At 38.0% G+C, this 19,094-nt stretch overlaps 1 protein-coding gene across 1 annotated transcript in view; it reads right to left on the bottom strand.

The window, feature by feature from the left end:
• Window positions 1–15,038, bottom strand: part of mta1 (metastasis associated 1) — a 58,734-nt gene extending 43,696 nt beyond the window's left edge. Inside the window, exon 1 of the mRNA XM_079832674.1 lies at window positions 14,651–15,038. Within this exon, the coding sequence (XP_079688800.1) occupies window positions 14,651–14,678 (28 nt within the window). The 5' untranslated portion in view covers window positions 14,679–15,038. The remainder of the gene's footprint in view (window positions 1–14,650) is intronic.
• Window positions 15,039–19,094: the final 4,056 nt, after the last annotated feature.

The raw sequence follows: 19,094 nt of genomic DNA, 5'->3' as shown, positions 1-19,094 counted from the left end.
TAATATAACTCCGATTTTATTCGTCTGAAAGAAGAATGTCATATACACCTAGGATGACTTGAGGGTGAGTAAATCATGGTCTAATTTTCATTTTGGGGTAAACTATCCCTTTGTGTCATTAAATTGAAGCTTTTCTTAAAAATGGTACAGCATTTATGAAATCATCATTCCAAAGACCTTGGCACATGCGTTTTAAACTAGATTTTTGAAATGATCATAGCCCCGCTTTTATGTCAGTGACCCTCCTACCGATTCTCTCAGTCTTTCTTATGTCAACCCTCCTTTCCTGATGTATTTGTGTGTGTGTTTGTGTTCTGTGCGTGTGCTGTTGGCCTTGCTCCAGGGCGTGTGGGCTCTGTGCAGGCTTACGGCTCTGTGGGACGTCCCCCGCAGGCCTCAGGCTTGGTGGGGTGCCTGGTCTTAACCCTGTGCGCGCCAGGACCTCTGGCAGACTACACAGCGCTTACAGCAGACGGCATAAACACACACACACACACACACACACACACACACACACAACAACAACAGTAATCCCATGGTTTGGGGGGGTGGGGGTACATGAACACTAAGTCTGGCAAAAACACGTTTGAAAACTCAGTGTTTGGTAACACAGCCATGTGAGACTACAGTTCCTGTTTCATAGAGAAGTCTGTTTACTAATATATCAAAATGGACGATTTTTTCGAGAATTTAAAGGGCAAAAATCAAGTGGGACTAAACTTCAAGCCTGAAGGCAGAGAGCTACAAACTTTGATTTTGAAAGAATACACTAAAATAAAACTTGGTGTGAAAACAATTACAAAGACACGGCAAATAACATTCAATAATATTTGGTTTATTTATTATAAAATAATTTTTATAGTGTACATCATCCTCCCACTACCCTTTGGAGCAGAGAGAGATGGCATGGTAGACGCAAGTCAGATTCGAATTAACAATGTCCATATGAGCAGCATTTATATGTCAGATCACATGTCAGGTTAATCACTTAACCACAGCTCTGATAACGGTATCTTTAACAGATGTAGTGTCGCAAAGTATCAAGTTTTTTTTACAAATTTGAGAGGTTCTATATGAAAAGAGATTAAAATACTACATTAAACATGCAACATAACACAACTTCAAGGTAAAACAATACAACAAAATTTGATTATTTTTAGTTTATTGTTGTATTATGTGAAGCAGGATTTTAGTCCAATGACATTTTATGGTGGGCGGGCTGCCCAGCTTACGGCCAAAGAAAAAGACACCAAACAACCGACAAGCAACCACTCGTTGTAGTCACAGCTGATTAAGATGAAACTTAGATTGAAATGTAATAGATAGCTTTTATCACTTGTACAGTCAGGCCTGGAGAGAACACAGTGCTGGCCCTTCATATGTCCTGTTCAAATAAGTTCTGTCTATGGCACCAGTGGCTGCAAAGAGACAGGATGTGACTTTGGTTCTTGATGACCTAATGTTGTCTTGGAAAAACTGGGAGGTTCCTGTATGCTCCTGTTTGTTGTTTTTTCTTCTACCAAGAAGTGTATGCTGGATGGTCTGTAGCACTTTACTTCGACTTTGAGAGAGATGTATTTAATGTCACAGTATACAACATGTACTACTACAACTGACAATAAACAACCAAACACATAACGCAGAGATTTCGATGAGATATTGTCCATGTACTGTTCAGGATTTTAAAAGCATATTGAAACAATATATATGCAATTTATTTAAATTTGTAGCTCTTGCACTTCTCTCTCAAAAGATGAGATGCACACTCTCAACTTAAAACGGGGACGGGGCGCATTCTTGCATTCAAAACAGCTAAGTGTAGAGCAAAACAGTGAGGCCTTTTTTTAAAGATGGTAAAAAACAAGCAAGTTATAAATGATAAAATTGATTGAACAGTAAAATGTGTTAATATTACGAATTAAAGGTCAAGTGATTGATGGGTTTTACCGGCATCAATAACCGATTGCTGGAACAATAGGTTATCGCCAAAAATACAAACCAATAGTTTTTCCAGGCTGCGTCCGTTGCTAGAGCGGATGAGAAGAGTTCGCTGTCATTACACAGTACAAGAGCGCTGAGAAGGGTCTGCCGTCATTATACTGTACGGGAGCAGCCTCTAGAGGCAAAATAAAAACCATCACTGACGCCTTATGGAGTTTGTTTTGACACGCGAGTCTTCAGAAATGGATTTAAAACATACACAACGAAACAGTGACAGTACACTACCGTACATGTTTTCATATCATTATCAAGTAATTTGTTGACTAGATGCTGCATTAGATACTAACATACTGTTAGTAGATAAAGAACAGCAGTATGTTTGCCGTCGAGGCTAAGAGGACGCTAACATACCTCAAGCGGTTAAAACAATGTAACAAAAGCACACGCCTGACCCAAAAGTTGTAATGTCATGATTGTTACCATCTATTTGCATTATATATTTGCATTATATATTGCATTGCAATATAGTTTTATATCCGGTTGGTCACTTTTATCCATTCGTTAGCCAGCGAAGTTGCACATTTAAAGATAATGAGTTGAGAAAGCAAACTGATATGTTCATGCAGCCCACAGGAACAAACAAATCAGAATGCATTCGATTGCAGTTCTTTTTTTATCACTGTAATACATATTTTGTTATTTTGATTTGCATACGTGTCTAATTTCAATGCTATGGCCTTTGTGTATATATTTAAAGGTGCCCTAGAATGAGTTGAAACAATATTTTTAATTGTTCTGAAATCTACATAGAGGGTATGTGACTTATTTAAGGGCAAAAAATGTCCAGATACGGTTTTACAGGTCCATTTACAACCCTAGAAATTGTCCCTAGAATGAAATGGTCTGTTTTTGCCTTATTTGGAAGGGTCATGAATATTAATGTTGAGTTCTGCTCTGATTGGCTGTTTCACTGCGCAGCTAATTTCAGTAGCTTTAGTGACAGAAACACATCCATACTGTCCGTCATGAAAATGGGGAGATTATGCATCCAATCTTATATGCTTGATCCTGTTTCTGACGAAGATGCAGATTTTGAGGAACAAACAATTGCTTTGAGATTGGAAATGGACGCTTCTGAGTGTTAAATTTAGTCTTTATTTTCAGTAAGAACCTGCAAAATGTAACGTCATTACTGTAACTTCAGCCTACATGTGAACTAGCATATAACATTAACTTTACACGTTAACTCATAACGTCAGCAGTCATAACTTTTTTTTAGCTTTGTGAAAATATTTTAATGATTGTAATGCGTCACTTTATGATTTTTTTTAATCACAAACTCTAAACGGCACACTGAGTAGTGCGTAAATATGTTGTTTGTACAGTAAAGGTTTTTTTGGGATAAAATCACTTCTTACTGCTTGCTGGAATATAGTTAGAATATAGTTCGTCTTTTGAAGCCAGAAACAATTTGCAAATTTTGAGAGCTAGAGAAGGGAGACGCGCAGTATTGCTGAAATTACTTCTCACAAGAAAGCTTCCAAATGCCTGATTTGATGTGATAATATTTGTTGATTAATTTAATAATAAACATTTGCGGTAATTTCCCACTCATAAACTCCAAACTTCGAGAGTGAGTAAAATTATGCTCAATACCCACACCAAAATTACAGACCCTGTAAGGTATCGATTTAATATTGCTACTTCGGTATTAGATTGTGGTACCGTACCAAAGCCAAAGTTGTGGTATCGAGCCATCCCTACAGCCAGGTTAGAAAAACGGTCCGTGGTGAAATGGGCCGAGCAAACGAACAACTTTATCTATAACCGGATGTTATTCAAACATCAACCATGCCTGTTGACAGTTTTGTTCCGTGGTAAGGGTATGAAATGTCCTCACATCCCCTGCACAGCCTGGAACATAACATTTATTTCCATGATCTGCCATTTTCGCTATCCTCGCAGAACTTCCGATGATTCGGCTGTGCAGTTCCGCCTGGCCTTCAACATGTGCTGGCATATGCAAATGTTGGGGGCGTACATATTAATGATCCCGACTGTTGCGTTAACAGTGCGAGATTTACGTAAGAAGGAGGAAGCAATGGTGTTTGAGACTCACAGTATGTGATGTCAATGTACTGAACTCTTGTAATTCAACTATGCCAAGGTTAATTCAATTTTTCATTCTAGGGCACCTTTAAAGATAGCCATTGGATTGTACTGTTAGGATTTATATGAAATGGTAACTTTACAATAAAATGCCATTTCTAACTTTAGGGTCACTAAATGCTATAGAAGTAGTGTTCCTTGTTAGATTGGTAATTTTAACATTTACTAATACATTTTAAAATGTTCAGGTTCTATTAACTTTAATTAAGGCACTATGAACTAACATAAATGATCAAGGTATAATGAATATATATTTAATATTTATATTTCATTTAAAAAGTACAGTACATTTTCATGGTTCAGTACAGTTTTTTCCCTGTTTTTTTCTGTAATAAAGTTCAGCACTATTTTACTTGTTTGCTTTCATTCAGTATCCATTTTAAAAACTATCGGTTGATTAATCTGTTATCAGCCAGTGCGGTCCAACCTAGTTATCGTTAAAATCCACTATTGGTCGACCTCTATTACAAATGTAATTTGCTGCCTAAAGTGCACAGGTTAAGTCTGTGACGTAACTGAGGTGTTGGGACCTCGAGAACTTTGAAATCTAAAAACCCTGAATGTATATAATGTGGACCCATGACATACACAGTCCTGAATACTCCACTCCATCTGAGACTCATTCAGCCATGTGTGTTTGACTATATCTATCAGTGTGTGTGTGTATGAGTAAGACTAGGGCCGCACCTCTTTTCTGCTTATTTAATGAGTACAAGTTCTACCAGAGGCCTTCCGGGCCAGTGCAAAACCCTACATGGAGTCAGAGCCTCACACAGAACCAGGAGGAGAACGAAGAGGAGCATACAGAAGACCTGGATGCATCACTGCTGTCTCTCACAGCTTCTGCCAGCCCTCCTGCCATCTCTGCCTGCCTGTACCTACAGCGAATGCTGTGCCCCCATCCCCCCACCAATCAGCAAGCGACACAGACTGTGACATCACAGTGCAGTCAAATTTCCTGTGATCCAATCCGTGCATGTTGCCGAGCCTTACTGAGATTGAGGGTGAAAGAAAGACAGACAGAAAGAAAGAAAGCGGGAGAGAGTTAAGTGCAGGGAATCTAACCAGGCCAGAGGAAGTTGAGTGAAGAGAGACAGGCAAAGAGTGTGAGATACAATGAACAAGCCAACATAAAAATAAAAAGATACACAAAAAAAAAAAAAAAAATGTTTAAAAGGGACAAACTTGCGATGAACATAAAAAAAAAAAAAAAGTAACATAGGACATATAACATATAAACTTCTGGCCCACGACAGGCCCACATGCAATCAGGCTGGACTTCAGGAAGTGTAAGCTGCCCTGAGCTCAACTCAGAGGAAGAGGTCTCCGTGACCCAGTCGCTGCAGGAGACCCCAGCCTGCACAGGTCCTCGGAGTGTACAGAGGCCATTCAATCCCTGTCTTAGGACAATCAGACCGGGACCCACGAGACATCCGTTACTATGGCAATGCCAGTTAATTCAAGCTTATGCGCCAAACACATACACAGAGCATTAGTGCAGCTCTTAGGTTATTCTTGCTCTCTGCCTCCGGCTCAGGGATTCGAGTTATACAACACCTTCTCCAACAATATGGAACCAGTGTGTGTCTTTCCACCTAGGAAAAAAAACAGTGGTGGGCCGGATCACTCCGGACACTTAAGTTAAACCTGCTGAACTCAAAGACAAAGATCATGATGCACTCTATATGGTTCACTTTATATAATATAGTAGGGACTGGTCACAATGGTCAGATTTTAGCTAGGCTGATGTTTGGAGTTGATACGATTTTTTTAAATGTTTTTTTAAGTCTTGAATGCTCACCAAGTCTGCATGTATTTGATCAAATAAAACCAGTAAAATTAAAATAACACTTTTTAAAATCTGAATTCAATTTAAAATCTCATATATTCCTGTGATGGCAAAGCTGAATTTTCAGCATCATTAGTCCAGTCTTCGGTGTCACATGATTCTTCATAACTCTAATATGTTGATTTGCTGCTCAAGAAACATGTGTTATTATTATCAATGTTGAAAACAGTTGTGCTGCTTTCTTGTGGAAACTGATAAAAAAAAATTCAGGATTCTTTGAGGAGTAGAGTTTTTTTTATATATATATATATATATTATATTTGTAAATTTTATTTATTCACTTTCTATTTTACTTTATTCATAAATGATAAAATTGTAATTGTAATTTTTAGCAATAGATTTCTGCAGTGATGTTTGTGTTTATGTCTCTGTCTCAGACGTGATCTGTGGTCTTTGTGTAAGAAATTGCAGGGTCTGTAATTGTCCCACCTTCATTTAAACTCAAAAACCCTGACACAATGTCCACTATGTGACAAGCATTCAGTAGCAAATCACTTTTCATCCACGCTAGAAGCAAAAAAGCAGCATGAAGCAACAAAAAAAGATGTTTAAAGTCAACATCAAATGGGATTCATTGCCGTTCACTTTAACTGAAAAGAGATATTTCAAAGAGAAATAAAATTATTGATTTTAATTTTATTCATTGGTCATTTTTTGGATTGTAAAAACTGGTCTTCCACTCCACAATAAAGCCAAACATGAATGAGCATGAAACATCGCCAGCATCAATTTGAGGATTTTTCACTGGAACATGGAGGCTGAAGTTCAAGCTCAACTGTGAGGTGCATTTCAAGTAACCCAATGGTTCAATGTGGAGTTTCAAATCTTATTAATAAAATGTACATTTATCATTATTTGCCAATTTTGATATAGCCGTTATTACATTTACTGGGGTTAAATTACAATAATATTAACTTCTGGCAAGATTTTAAAAGGCTTGAATTTCCAAATAACAGCCTAGATAGCTGTTTGGTGAAAAAAAAGTGGTTGACAATGGCCAAAAAGAAAAGCACAGCAGCGTTTCATTTCATTGGAAAAACATGCACTGATAAATCATGTGCAGTAGAAACTAAGTAAATGGGATCAATTTTGACTGGCATGATTTGGAACAATTAGATTTCACTGTTGGTGGACCATGCCAGTGCGACGAGTCAAAAATAGAAAGCTTAAATGTATTGTTTGTCATCACAGTCATTCGGACAGAAACTACGTACTATTGAGTTTGGTAAGGTCATGAAATAAGACAGGAGCAAACACTGTCAGGGCACAATAAGCATAATGAGCAATGGATGAAAACGGCAGAATAGGTTTGCTAAGAACGCAGCAGGAACTTGCAGGCATTTTTAGTGACAATGGATCACGGGTCAAATCAATACGATTTAAACATTTTATCATAAAATAAAGCTACTGCGAAAGTAATGGCAGAAACTGGTTAGTTAGCTAATCCTCTGAGCATCTTCTCAGAAACAACTTCATTCCACTCATCTCATTATAGAGTCTCTGCCAGCTGAGGAACTATTGAATAAATGATAATGTTGCTGTTTTAACTGTCAATCACACAACTGTACTAGAGAGACAACTGCTCCTGGGGAGGTGCTTCAAGACTCCGCAGCGCTCAGAGCAGAATGGACTGATGCTTTGCTCGGCAAAAACAACTTGCAGTTTCTGTAATGCCATGATTACCTGTATTTAAAGATTACAGAACTACAATCACTGTTGTCTTGCTTTGTATCATCTGGAATACCAAAAAGCCCAGGAAGAATATAGGAGCTTTTTTTCTCTATCTTCCGCTGTGATTTTAAGGTAAGATCAGAATTATTCTGTGAAATGGATAATCAATTTACATATTCAAACTAGCAATTAGCATCAATCATAAGTAGAACTTTTTAGACAACGAGCATGTCCAATTCTACGGAAATCTCTTGAGCTTTATGGGTCATTGACAAGTACAAGTCCCCACTATAAAGAAAAGAAAAGTAGGTTTAAATGTGCCATTTTCTTACAAATGTAATCTTTGAATTAATGTAGGTTTCATATATTAAAAAAAACAACAACAATCATTCTAAAAATTGTCATGTGATGTAACCATCAGGTAAAAAAATAATAACATGCTTTACTTACACCTTGAACACATAATTTAATCTAAAAGTAATACAAAAAAACATTACAAATGTTTTTTTTTAATGGAAAAAGCATTACAATAATAAATTATAAAATGATTAATTCATAAATATTAAATTTTGGGAGGGAAGTCAAACCATATGACATATATTACAACCTGTAGGAAAATCCAGACTCCACAAACACCCTTAACTGATTCTGTTTATTACCTTTTATTTTTAGAGCCTATGATATCATTTCCTGTTTTATTTTTCCACACGTCGGTTGGGCCATATGACTTTGATTTGTCAGGCAATACAAGTGCCCTTATTATGCTATTTTAAAGGTTCCGAATTTTGTTTTTGAGGTAATAGGTTTACATGCATCCAAGGTCATTAAAAAAAAAAAGTACATTTATTCAAATTATACATTGCACATCCTTCAGAGTCTGAAATTAGTTCATTTGAAGACTCAGTCTTTCTAAATCCCTGCTTTCTGCGAGCCTACTCTGCTCTGATTGGTCAGACGACCCAGTCAGTTGCGATAGATCTACCGCTTACGTGTGACAGAAAAGAAACGCCTATCACCATATATCACATATCAGCCCGAGAGGTTTCCTCTGCGCTTGATACGCAGTGATTCGAAGAGGAACAACGCCATCTGTTTTTCTGTATCAATTCCAGCGCAAGTCCTTTTGAAGTGCATGCAAAGTGGATTTGCAATGCTGAACTAGTGTTGTCAAAAGTACCGACAGCGATACCAAGTCGGTACTGAAATGTAAAAAATGTGACGCTTTGAATCGTAAAAACCTCTGATTGCCCATTGCACTCACACGCTCATCAAATATGTCTGTGATTGGCTACAATGACCAGCGCTTCAAAAACATGTTATAAATATACATCAATGATGCGCTTACACAAATACACACAGGAGCGTTTGAATGCAGTCGCCTATCAGCCTACCGGGCCGCTGGTCGACGCCTGCTTGTGCTTTCAAACGTTCCCGCCTTCAAAACACTTTCAAACACTTCCATGTGCTTTCAAATGCTCCCGTATGTTGATCATTATAGCCAATCACAGACACATCTGATGAGCGTGTGAGCACAATGGCTCAGGTGGTGTTTACGATTCCAGCTCAACAGCGCTCAAAGCATCACATTTTTTAAAATTTCAGTACCGGCTTGGTATCGCGGTCTGTACTTTTGACAACAATATGGAGAACATTGAATTTTCTCGATATGCCAACAACAAGAACCAAACTCTTTCAGTTCTCAGCTGCAACTACAGTGTACAAAGTAGATGTCACGCGTGGGCAGCCAGATAAGACCATTAGGCAAATTTGTTACATTTAGGGCTGAAACGATTCATCGAGTTACTCGATTAACTTGATTACAAAAATTCCTTGAGGCAAAAACTCTGCCTCGAAGCCTCGTTAAATTCCTATGACGCGCACTATAAGCGCAGGGATCTGATTCACACGGACCGTTGTTCAATGTTCAGGAAGCACACCATAGCGCGTGATACATTTTTAATTTATTCGGCGCGATGGCGGAGAGTAAAGATGTCCATAAACGGCAGAGAATGTCTAAAGTTTGGGATCATTATATTCTTAAAAAAGAAGAGAACAAGGTGCAATGTGTCTACTGCAAAGTAGACCTGGCATTCCACAGCAGTATGACTTCAATGGTAACGTAGCCCAAGCCTATACATTGATGTTCGCTGATTTTAATCCCATACTGTATTTATAGCCATGTCGTGATGCGGTTTGACTAGATATGATGTTTAGCTTTGATGTTTTTAAGTAGTAAACGTATTCACATTCAATTGCAAGAGAGTTTAGCATAAAGAACCCCTTCACAAACAAACACACACACACACACACACACACACACACGCGCGCGCACACACGTCTCTCACGCGCCAGTCAGACCAATCGCGGCAATGCATCACATATGCTTAAACATTTATGTAGCCACTCAACAATCATTTCAGCATGCATTCACTGTATACACCGGGACGTGATGTTGTGACGCGATTGAAACCTGTTGTGCATATTAATAAATTAAATTGCTTTTCCTCTTCATTTTCGTTATGCATTAATTGTTTTGGTTGTTTAAAAACAAAACATTTTTAATCCGATTAATCGATCGATTAAGTGCTAGATTAATCGATTACAAAAAGAATTGATAGCTGCAGCCCTAGTTACAATATTACGTAGATATGTAACAGGAATTGCTGACGAATCGTTTCAGCAGTTCAGGAACTATTTTTTTTTTAGGAGACAACCTTTATTTGTTGTGCACTTTGATCTTTAAAACTTTGCAGAGCTTTTACATTCACAAACAGCTATACACACACAGCATGAAAGGCAATATTCGAAAAAGCATAATAGCGGAACTTTAATCAAATTTAATATTAGAAATAATAGTAATAAGAGACTATACCAAACAAGTTATTTTTAAGAATTTAATTATTTTAATGAGGCTCTTATTGTCATTATGATATCAGAATTGTCATATCACCCTGATATTCTGATCTCCAAACAATATCAAATAACTTCAGAAATTAAAAACATGCTCATCGTAGGAAAGGTGTATTCAAGTCACTGCATTTCTCTTACATCTTTTAAAGGGTACAAAACTGAGAATCTCATGTTAATCTTGAGTAACTATAGAGTAGTATTGCATCCTTCATATCTCCGAAGAGTCTTTAGTTTTATCATATTTATAAAAGACAGATACCCTGTACAAATTCTTTCTGAAAACAGCCGTACTCGTGGAATGGCGCTTATGCACGCACACACACAAACAATACATCATCGCATTATCCATGGATAACTTGTGATTCACTGTACGCTTGTGTTGTTTACATTATATGCACTTACGCACCGATTGCCAACAAAACAAAGGCATTTGATGCCGTTTCACTCACCGCCTGCGGTTTCGACTCATGACCGGGAACAAACAAACACACTTGCAGAACTCCATTGCTGCTCCAGAAAAACAAACTGCATCCATTGTTACCATAACGCTGGGTTATTGGGAAGCTGAACAAGGTTATCTTTCACTCACACTTCTTTAGTGACATTGTTAATTTCGTGGTCTAAAAACAAAATGACAGTTCTGCCAATGGCTTCTGTAACCCGAAAGAAGCTTGTCAATGGACATGCTCTTGCTCTGGTTGATGTGCGCACGCACTCATCCGGGAGAAGTGCCCATTCAAGGAATTCCGCCCTTTATGATGTCATACAGGGCCATACTCTCATACTTTCCGAAACTTGTCCGAATCCTGAAGGAGTGTATTTGGCACAAAAATACTCCATTATACGTCCAACAATTTTTTTTTAATTTTGGCCATGTTTAGCATATGAATCCAACTCTTTAACCGTGTAAATAAGCCAGAATGCATGAAATAGCATTAAAGTTCCACAGGCACAGATTCCTGGCCGGTGATTTACAGAAGATTCTACTAGGCTCGCTTCAGCATAAACAAAATGTTTAAGCAACTGCATTTTCTCCAAGGCGGGTGGAGAACAAAATGCATTTTTAAAATGTACCATGTACATAAGCTACGGATATTGTACCAGACAGAACAATTTTGAATTTGCTTACTTTGTGGTATCATACATCAAGTACTCCCAAGACCAACTGCAGGGCGAACACCCGAAAAGACCGGACACATATTAGAGACAGCAGACACCTGGCAAAGCTTCCCAAATGCCATACATCTCTGCTCACTGCGCCATGTCCATTGGCTTATTTTTCTCATTCATGGCTCCCCACTAAACCTGACACATCCCTACGATAGCCAAGTTCAACGTGCCACCAATTGCAATGCAATTCAGTCAATTTCCATCATTTCTCTGGCTGTTCATGGTGGTCTGTTTTGAATTTTTTTTCCCTCTGATTTTCTTGGCACATTTATTCTACGCTGGAGTCTAGGAGAAGCCTCCCTTCTGGGAGAAGAAAAGAGAGCCAGAGAAAAGCCGTTAGCTCAATGAGAGAGAATTCAGGCTGACTACCTTCTCCATCAAGTGTGAGGGAGGACAAAGGAGGAAGAAAACGCTAAAGCTTTGTTTCTCCCTCACAGGGCATTGTTAAAACCATTATGGCTCCACATCCAAATTCAATACCCCAATATCCACTCAAAGGAAAACGATGATTGTATTGGAGCTATCAGGAGAATTCCGAAGAAGGTGTTTGGGGTGCTTTAATGAGATCCAAATGATAGTTATGGCGCATTTCAGCAATCAGCTATTAGTGCGATTGTGTATAGGGTGCACAGCAGAGGTCTGAAAATGGAGGTGTAAAATTGTGCAAAACTGGCTTCATTCCAGTCCGAGGTTGGTCAATGTGCTTCTTTTGGTCCACTCTAGACCGATGAGAGTAAAAGAGAAATGGAGAGAGAGCGTAGATGTCGTCGATATGTATCAGGTGATGCAGTAGCCAGAGGTATGGAGGCCCTTGGAGACTCTCTGCTGGATGAAGTGCCTGGGGCCATTTTCAGCCTCAGCAGCCAAAGATGTTGCAAACACTGGGTGGAGCGTGTAACAGAGTAACAGATATTTACGCAACGATCTTAAAGTGCTGAACGCTCCGTACAGGATATCCAGTGAGTGACTGTTCAGAACCTGCTAACTGCATACTGAGTATTATAGATCCAATCCTGCCCATCTTTTTCTAAATACTATGTGAAACCGAATGAATTATTTGACCGTTTAAAAAAAGTGGTGTGCTGACTTTGTCACATTAATGCATGCGTCAAAACTAAAACTTGATGAAAGTTGAAAACTTCTTAAAATAATAGTTCAAAATGAGTTTTGCACTTCAAGCAAGTACAGTTGAGCTTTTGTGTTGACCAAATTTGATGTGCTCCATGCAGACGTGTTGATCAGTATATTTATCATCTTATAAAGTGATAGTGTCTCTTCAGAAGACTTGGATTAAACCATTTGATTAGATTTACAATGTCTTTATAAACATTTTAAAGTGTCAAATTTTTGGTTATGTGGACCTTCAATGGACAAAAAATTATGTAATAAGTGAATCCTCATTTGTATTCCGCAGATGAATCAAAGTCTTATGGGTTTGGAACAACATTAGAATCATTTCATTTGTGGGTGAACGGTCCCTTTAAAAGCTGGTAAAAACTGTGGAAGAAATTACTACAGCTCATCTGAACACTAACTGTTTACAGTATATATACTTCAGACATCAGAAAAAGGTTTAAACACTAGAAACATCTAGACAGAAAAGAAGAATCTGAGAAGTGTCGATCAGATATTCTCATGTTAAACCAGAATGTGTAAATTCAAGCATAACGCTCCTGATCAAAGATCACCTTTTCTTCAGGTTAGACCAAGTTCATCAACTCCCCTGCCTCAAGAGTAAACTTCCCAAGCCAAATACTCTCATTATACCAATAATTACACATTGGACACTGTAAGCACACATTCACTCTCCCTAAATTAGCATAGCCGGGATCCTAATGGATAATTGATACCAACAGGGAATCAGTTCCTGAGCCAAATGCAATCACTGGAAGGGATAACCCAAAATGAAACTTCTGGCATCATTTACTCCCCCTCATGATGTTTCAAACCTGTATGACTTTCTTTCGCAGAACACAAAAGGAGATGTTAGGCACAATGACAGCCTCAGTCACCATTCACTTTCATTGTATGGGAAAAACTAATGAAAGTGAATGGTGACTGAGGCTGTCATTCTGCCTAACCATCTCCTTTTGTGTTCTGCGGAAAATGTAAAAAGTCATATAGGTTTTAAAACATCATGAAGTGAGTAAGTGGCAGAATTTTCATTTATGAAGGAACCGTTCCTTTAAATTGTTACCTGAGCTTCAGTCAGAATAGATAATTGTGTTAATTACAGAGAATTGTGAACCCCATATAAAAACAGAAAACAGCAGTGCATTATTGTCATCTTCTTTCTTTACGAAAACAAACCAATTTGGTATGCCAATATACATCTTAATTTAGTTCATTCTTTGACATAAAGCATTATTTTATATCTACACTTAACATAGCTTATTCATGAACACAGGACTCAATCTAATGGCTTAAAGTTTATGTGCCAAAACTTTCTCACTTCATCTATTCCATTCAAGATAGCTAAAAAGTGAATTGCAAGAGAAAGATTTGACATTGTACTATTCTCTCTCATTAAAACAGAGTGTTTCTGACCCGTCAGAGAGTCTTAAGTGGGGCGTGCTGCTCAATCTTTAACTTTAAAAAAAAAAAAAAAAAATCAAACGCTTCTCTTCTGTGTACATTTAAGAGTTACCCGCTTTTTACTAACACTCAATGACACTCGCACGCGCTACATCATGCTAACGGCAATAAATGTAGCGCCAGTTAGTAGTAAAAAAAAACATTATCGGGGTCCCGAAACGAGAGTGTTCCTCTTCATCTCGCTGCTCGCAATCACCATCATCATCCTCTCACTGTAGTCCTACAGTACTTTAAAAAATAAAAGAGGAAGGACAAACCTAAAACTGCTAAGCCCTGTTGCGAAAAGGCATGAGAGCGACACACACAAAAGGGCACGATATTTTTTTACCCAGCATGATCTCTTACCTCCGACCCGGTACATGTTGGCTGCCATGACTGCCCCCGGTCCTGCCTGGCGTCTCCAGGTAGGGCTTTCTCTCTCCGCCGCCGCCGCCGCTGAGTGCTGTGCGCTGGAAAATGGTGGATTGATCAATACGAAGCGGACTAGTGAAGAGATCTTAAAGAGACAGTGCACATAATTTTATGAAGCCGCGTTCCACGTTGCGGTGTGAGGGATCTCGTTCAGATTCACCCGCGTGTTTAGAAACACCTTCTCAACAAAGCGGGATCCTTACGCAGGAGCAGAGACTCGGGCCACGGGGCTGGAGAGCGCGAGAGGGAGGGGAAGGGGGGTCTCTATGGGCAGCATCACTCGCGTTTCCCCGCCTACTTCAAATGACCAAACCACTGCTGTACTACTTTGGACCCACTAGAGGCGAAATGAAGCAAACAAACAACTGTTGCTCTCAGACCGAGTTTCACTAAACAAGTAGGCCTATAATATATATAATAACAAGGAAAGAAATTCCTCAGTTATAGTAGCAAAATATTTGAAGAAAAGCTGAGTGGTGCCATCATAATGTTGGATTTGCCTCTGTATGGTGCCATGAGTCCAAAGATCGCACCCCAGTGTCTATCTACAATATTCTGGTGCTGACATTTGGCTGGGCCATGATGCTACTATATGGTTGTTATAGTGTGTGTGGCTGGTTTCTAGGGTGTGAGTAGGAAGTTACAAAGTGGCTGCTTTTTGGGCTGAGTCAAGAGCCCACCCAAAGACAATGATATGATTCTTTTAAAATGTTAGATTTTTGTTTTGCTTTTCCCTGTCAGGCAAGCATTATTAGTCTTTCTTTCCTCAGTAGGCCTATATGCAGAGGTTATTTGCAGAGCAATAGTTCGAGACATATGCCTTGTTACCCTACTATATAGTAAGCATAAATAGTGTGTGAAAAGAGTAGTATGTCCGAATTCATAAGTTCATAAAGCACTATGTGAAAAGTACCAGGATGATATACTTCTGGCATGAAGGGCGCATCTGAAGGACACTTTACTATCCCATGAGGCCACGGGAGAGGAATTGTGAATGAAAGTGAAACCTCTGTAAGTCACATGACAATGGCGACATGGTGCATATATGTCCGGATTTCATTACTTACATTTATACTACATAGAACATACCTTTTTAACAGTAATTTTTACTCAAATGTAGTCCTTACTGATTTCGGATGCATGGATTGTGGCAATTTGGATATACTCACTGCTGAAAAGATCAGCATAGTTATTCACCTATGTATGTTGTGTTTTGGATGCTGGTCTCCCCATAGCCCCCTTAAATATCTTATCAAGACTTCCCCTGTCAATCAGTTTCACAGCCAAGCTTTGCTGGTTAACAGCATAGCGTGGAAATTTGTGCAGGTCTAAGTCTAATTCAACCTGGCTGAAGCCACTTTTAAACCTGGATAACATTTTACATTTGCAATTTTAGGGGTTAGCACTTCTTTTAACCACTTTTAAATGGATAGTTCGTCCAACAACAACAACAAAAAATGATCATCATTTACTCACCCACAATTGTTCCTAACCTGTATGAGTTTCTTTCTTCTGTTAAACACAAAATAATATATTTTTGAAGAATGTCGGTAACCATTGATGGTAGCCATTGACTTCCATAGTATTTTTTCACTGGTTACCAACTGTTTTCAAAATATCTTCTTTTTTGTTCAATAGAAGAAAGAAACAGGTTTGGAACAACTTGAGGGTGAGTAAATGATGACAAAAGTTTTCGTTTAAAGTGTACAGTGTGACACATGGAACAAGACAACCCAGGATTTCATTAGCACAGACTTAAAAATGGCTCTGGGTTAATATGTCAAGTGTGAAAAGTCTAATGGTCATCTTGTGGAGCTACAGGGGAGATGTCTTTAATGACTATAAAGCTGTCTTTCAGCCTGAAGCACCTTCTGGTACATAATAAAGAAATGTGGTTGTTTCTAAGTCTGTTTAAGTTCTGAGCGAGTAGTCTAAACATTGGTTGACAGTTACTAAACCAGATTTTTATAAACTGAACTCCTGTTTTATTTATTTGTTCACTAGACTTGGAATAAACTCAAAGTCTCGAAAGCCAGTTTATAATTATACTTTCCCAGCATACACAGCTACAAAGATTTAGACTCTTCCAAATTTGGTCTGAGGGAAACACATGCTTTTCAGAAAAGGCGTTTAGGGTGGCACATGCATGCAAGAAGTGGTCATTAAATGATCTAAAAAAAATAGGATAATATATTTATATTTGGCATCCATTAATTTCTATCTATAATCATCTTCTATATATATATAAATATAATGCTGTATAAATATATAATATAAAGTGTTATTTGTAATTTTTGTAAATATTTTAAATATATAAAAAAAAATTATGTATATATATATATATATATATATATATATATATATATTTACACACTTTAATTTTTTATATTTTAAAAATATGTACAAAAATTACGAATACCACTAACATCACACTATCAGGAGACTTATTCGATGCATTCACATCCTTAAATGTCACTTTATGTCCAGTTAATGTTGTTATGCTTTCAAAGTCAAAACAAAAAGTAAAGAAATGCTAATATAATTTCTGTCATCATTTGGAACAAATTAAATAATACTCTCAACTGATAATTTATACTATATATTTATATCATCCAAGAATCAAATAATATTCCTATTCCGATAGATTTGAATATCAATATATTCAGTAAGACTCATATTGAGAACTGACATTTAAGTCATTTATAATAGGTTCCAAAGTATAATAGAAATTAGTTTTCATTTTTTCTATAACACTGAAAACTATGCTACTCACATATACGTTTCATAATGCAACAAAAGGGGACTAAAACTGTAATTTGCCAATCATTGTAATTTTTTGTGTGAAAGAAAAGGTTACATAAAACACAATTCAACCAACAATCCAATCAGATCTTGGATTACTTTGTTCAATTCTCTGTTCAAAGAATATAAACTCACACTGGTACACAGATGTGACACAAAATAGGTCATCATGAGTAAACAGGGCCTTCGTTGCCCATTCATTGGCCCCAAAGGAGGGGGAACCCCATGCATATAAGCAAATTAAAATAAAGATTATCATAAATTGATTAGCAAAACATATGTGATCATAAACGCTCCTGACTATTAAAACAAGACTTGACACGTCTTAATAATGTCATTTTGGTGGAGAACATACAGGGGAAGCTGAGTGGGATTTCGTGAGCGCTGGTTTTGGCACTGAATAGTAAGGCACCTCATGTTTGGTGGTTGTTGTTAGTGAAGGCAGAGTGGAATGCTGTGGTGAGCAGCTGATTTACACCATATGAAAACCTTACAAACTGAGCTCTGCCTCGAGCTGTAATCTGCAATCACATGACCGGCCTCAGCCAATGACAGTCTTCGACTTACCCTCTGTGGAGACTCACAACAAAGCAGGTCAGTACTGCTGATTTGTGTGAGTGCCTACGTATTTATTGGTAGATATGTGTGCTTTTGGGGCCTCACTTCACACTGAAGCAATCAAATTAATCTTACTACACCAAGCAATCGTGAAGCAGTTATCATGTAACGATGTGTTATGAAGTTGTAGTGTTAATTTGTTGCAGTCTGTCTATACCCAGGACTAAACACCTCTAACAAGCAGTAGAAGGCTTCGGGATTCTTGCACTCCGTCTCTCGATCTTCCTCGCTCTCGGCAGAGCCCCAGCTGGCCTTCTCCCAGGGCCCTTGCTCTAGCACAGCAGGCAACTGCTAGAGAAACAGAAGAAATCAATTAAGGCGTGTGGCCTGATCAAGCTCTGTATTTTCTTGTGTTCTTTTTATTACAAACTTAATTACAGCCAAACACGGTCCGCAAATAATATAACCATTGTCTTCCCTCCATGGATATGACTATGAACTTGGGTCCGAATTTTCATGTTGTCTGCATAATTTGACAAAACTACAGCTTGATTAGCAATGGCACACAATAAAAAAATAATATAAATATATTTATTTGTTTATTTATTTATTTCACAGTCATGTCATGTCTGATATTTGAAGCATGATTGGTGCAGTGGAATTGACTTCAAATATAATAGGAATTGAAATGCTTTTTTTCTGATTATTTATAATATTGTATTCTTAGTTTACATTATCATGGTTTTACACAGGCAAATAATTAATATCTTTATGATAAATGTTCTTTTTTTAGGATTGAAAGTCTTGGTCTGGGACAAGGATAAAACACTAAAAGCTATTAATCTATTTGAAAAGATGCATTTGAAATGTAGTATATAAAAGTGTGTGTGTGTGTGTGTGTGTGTGTGTGTGTGTGTGTGTGTGTGTGTGTGTGTGTGTGTGTGTGTGTGTGTGTGTGTGTGTGTGTGTGTGTGTGTGTGTGTGTGTGTGTGTGTGTGTGTGTGTGTGTGTGTGTGTG

The sequence above is a fragment of the Gobio gobio genome (genome assembly GCF_949357685.1).
Source record: "Gobio gobio genome assembly, chromosome: 13".
Taxonomy (NCBI): domain Eukaryota; kingdom Metazoa; phylum Chordata; class Actinopteri; order Cypriniformes; family Gobionidae; genus Gobio; species Gobio gobio.
The sequence above is the reverse complement of the archived record's forward strand: the minus strand, read 5'-3'. Positions and strand labels throughout refer to the sequence as shown.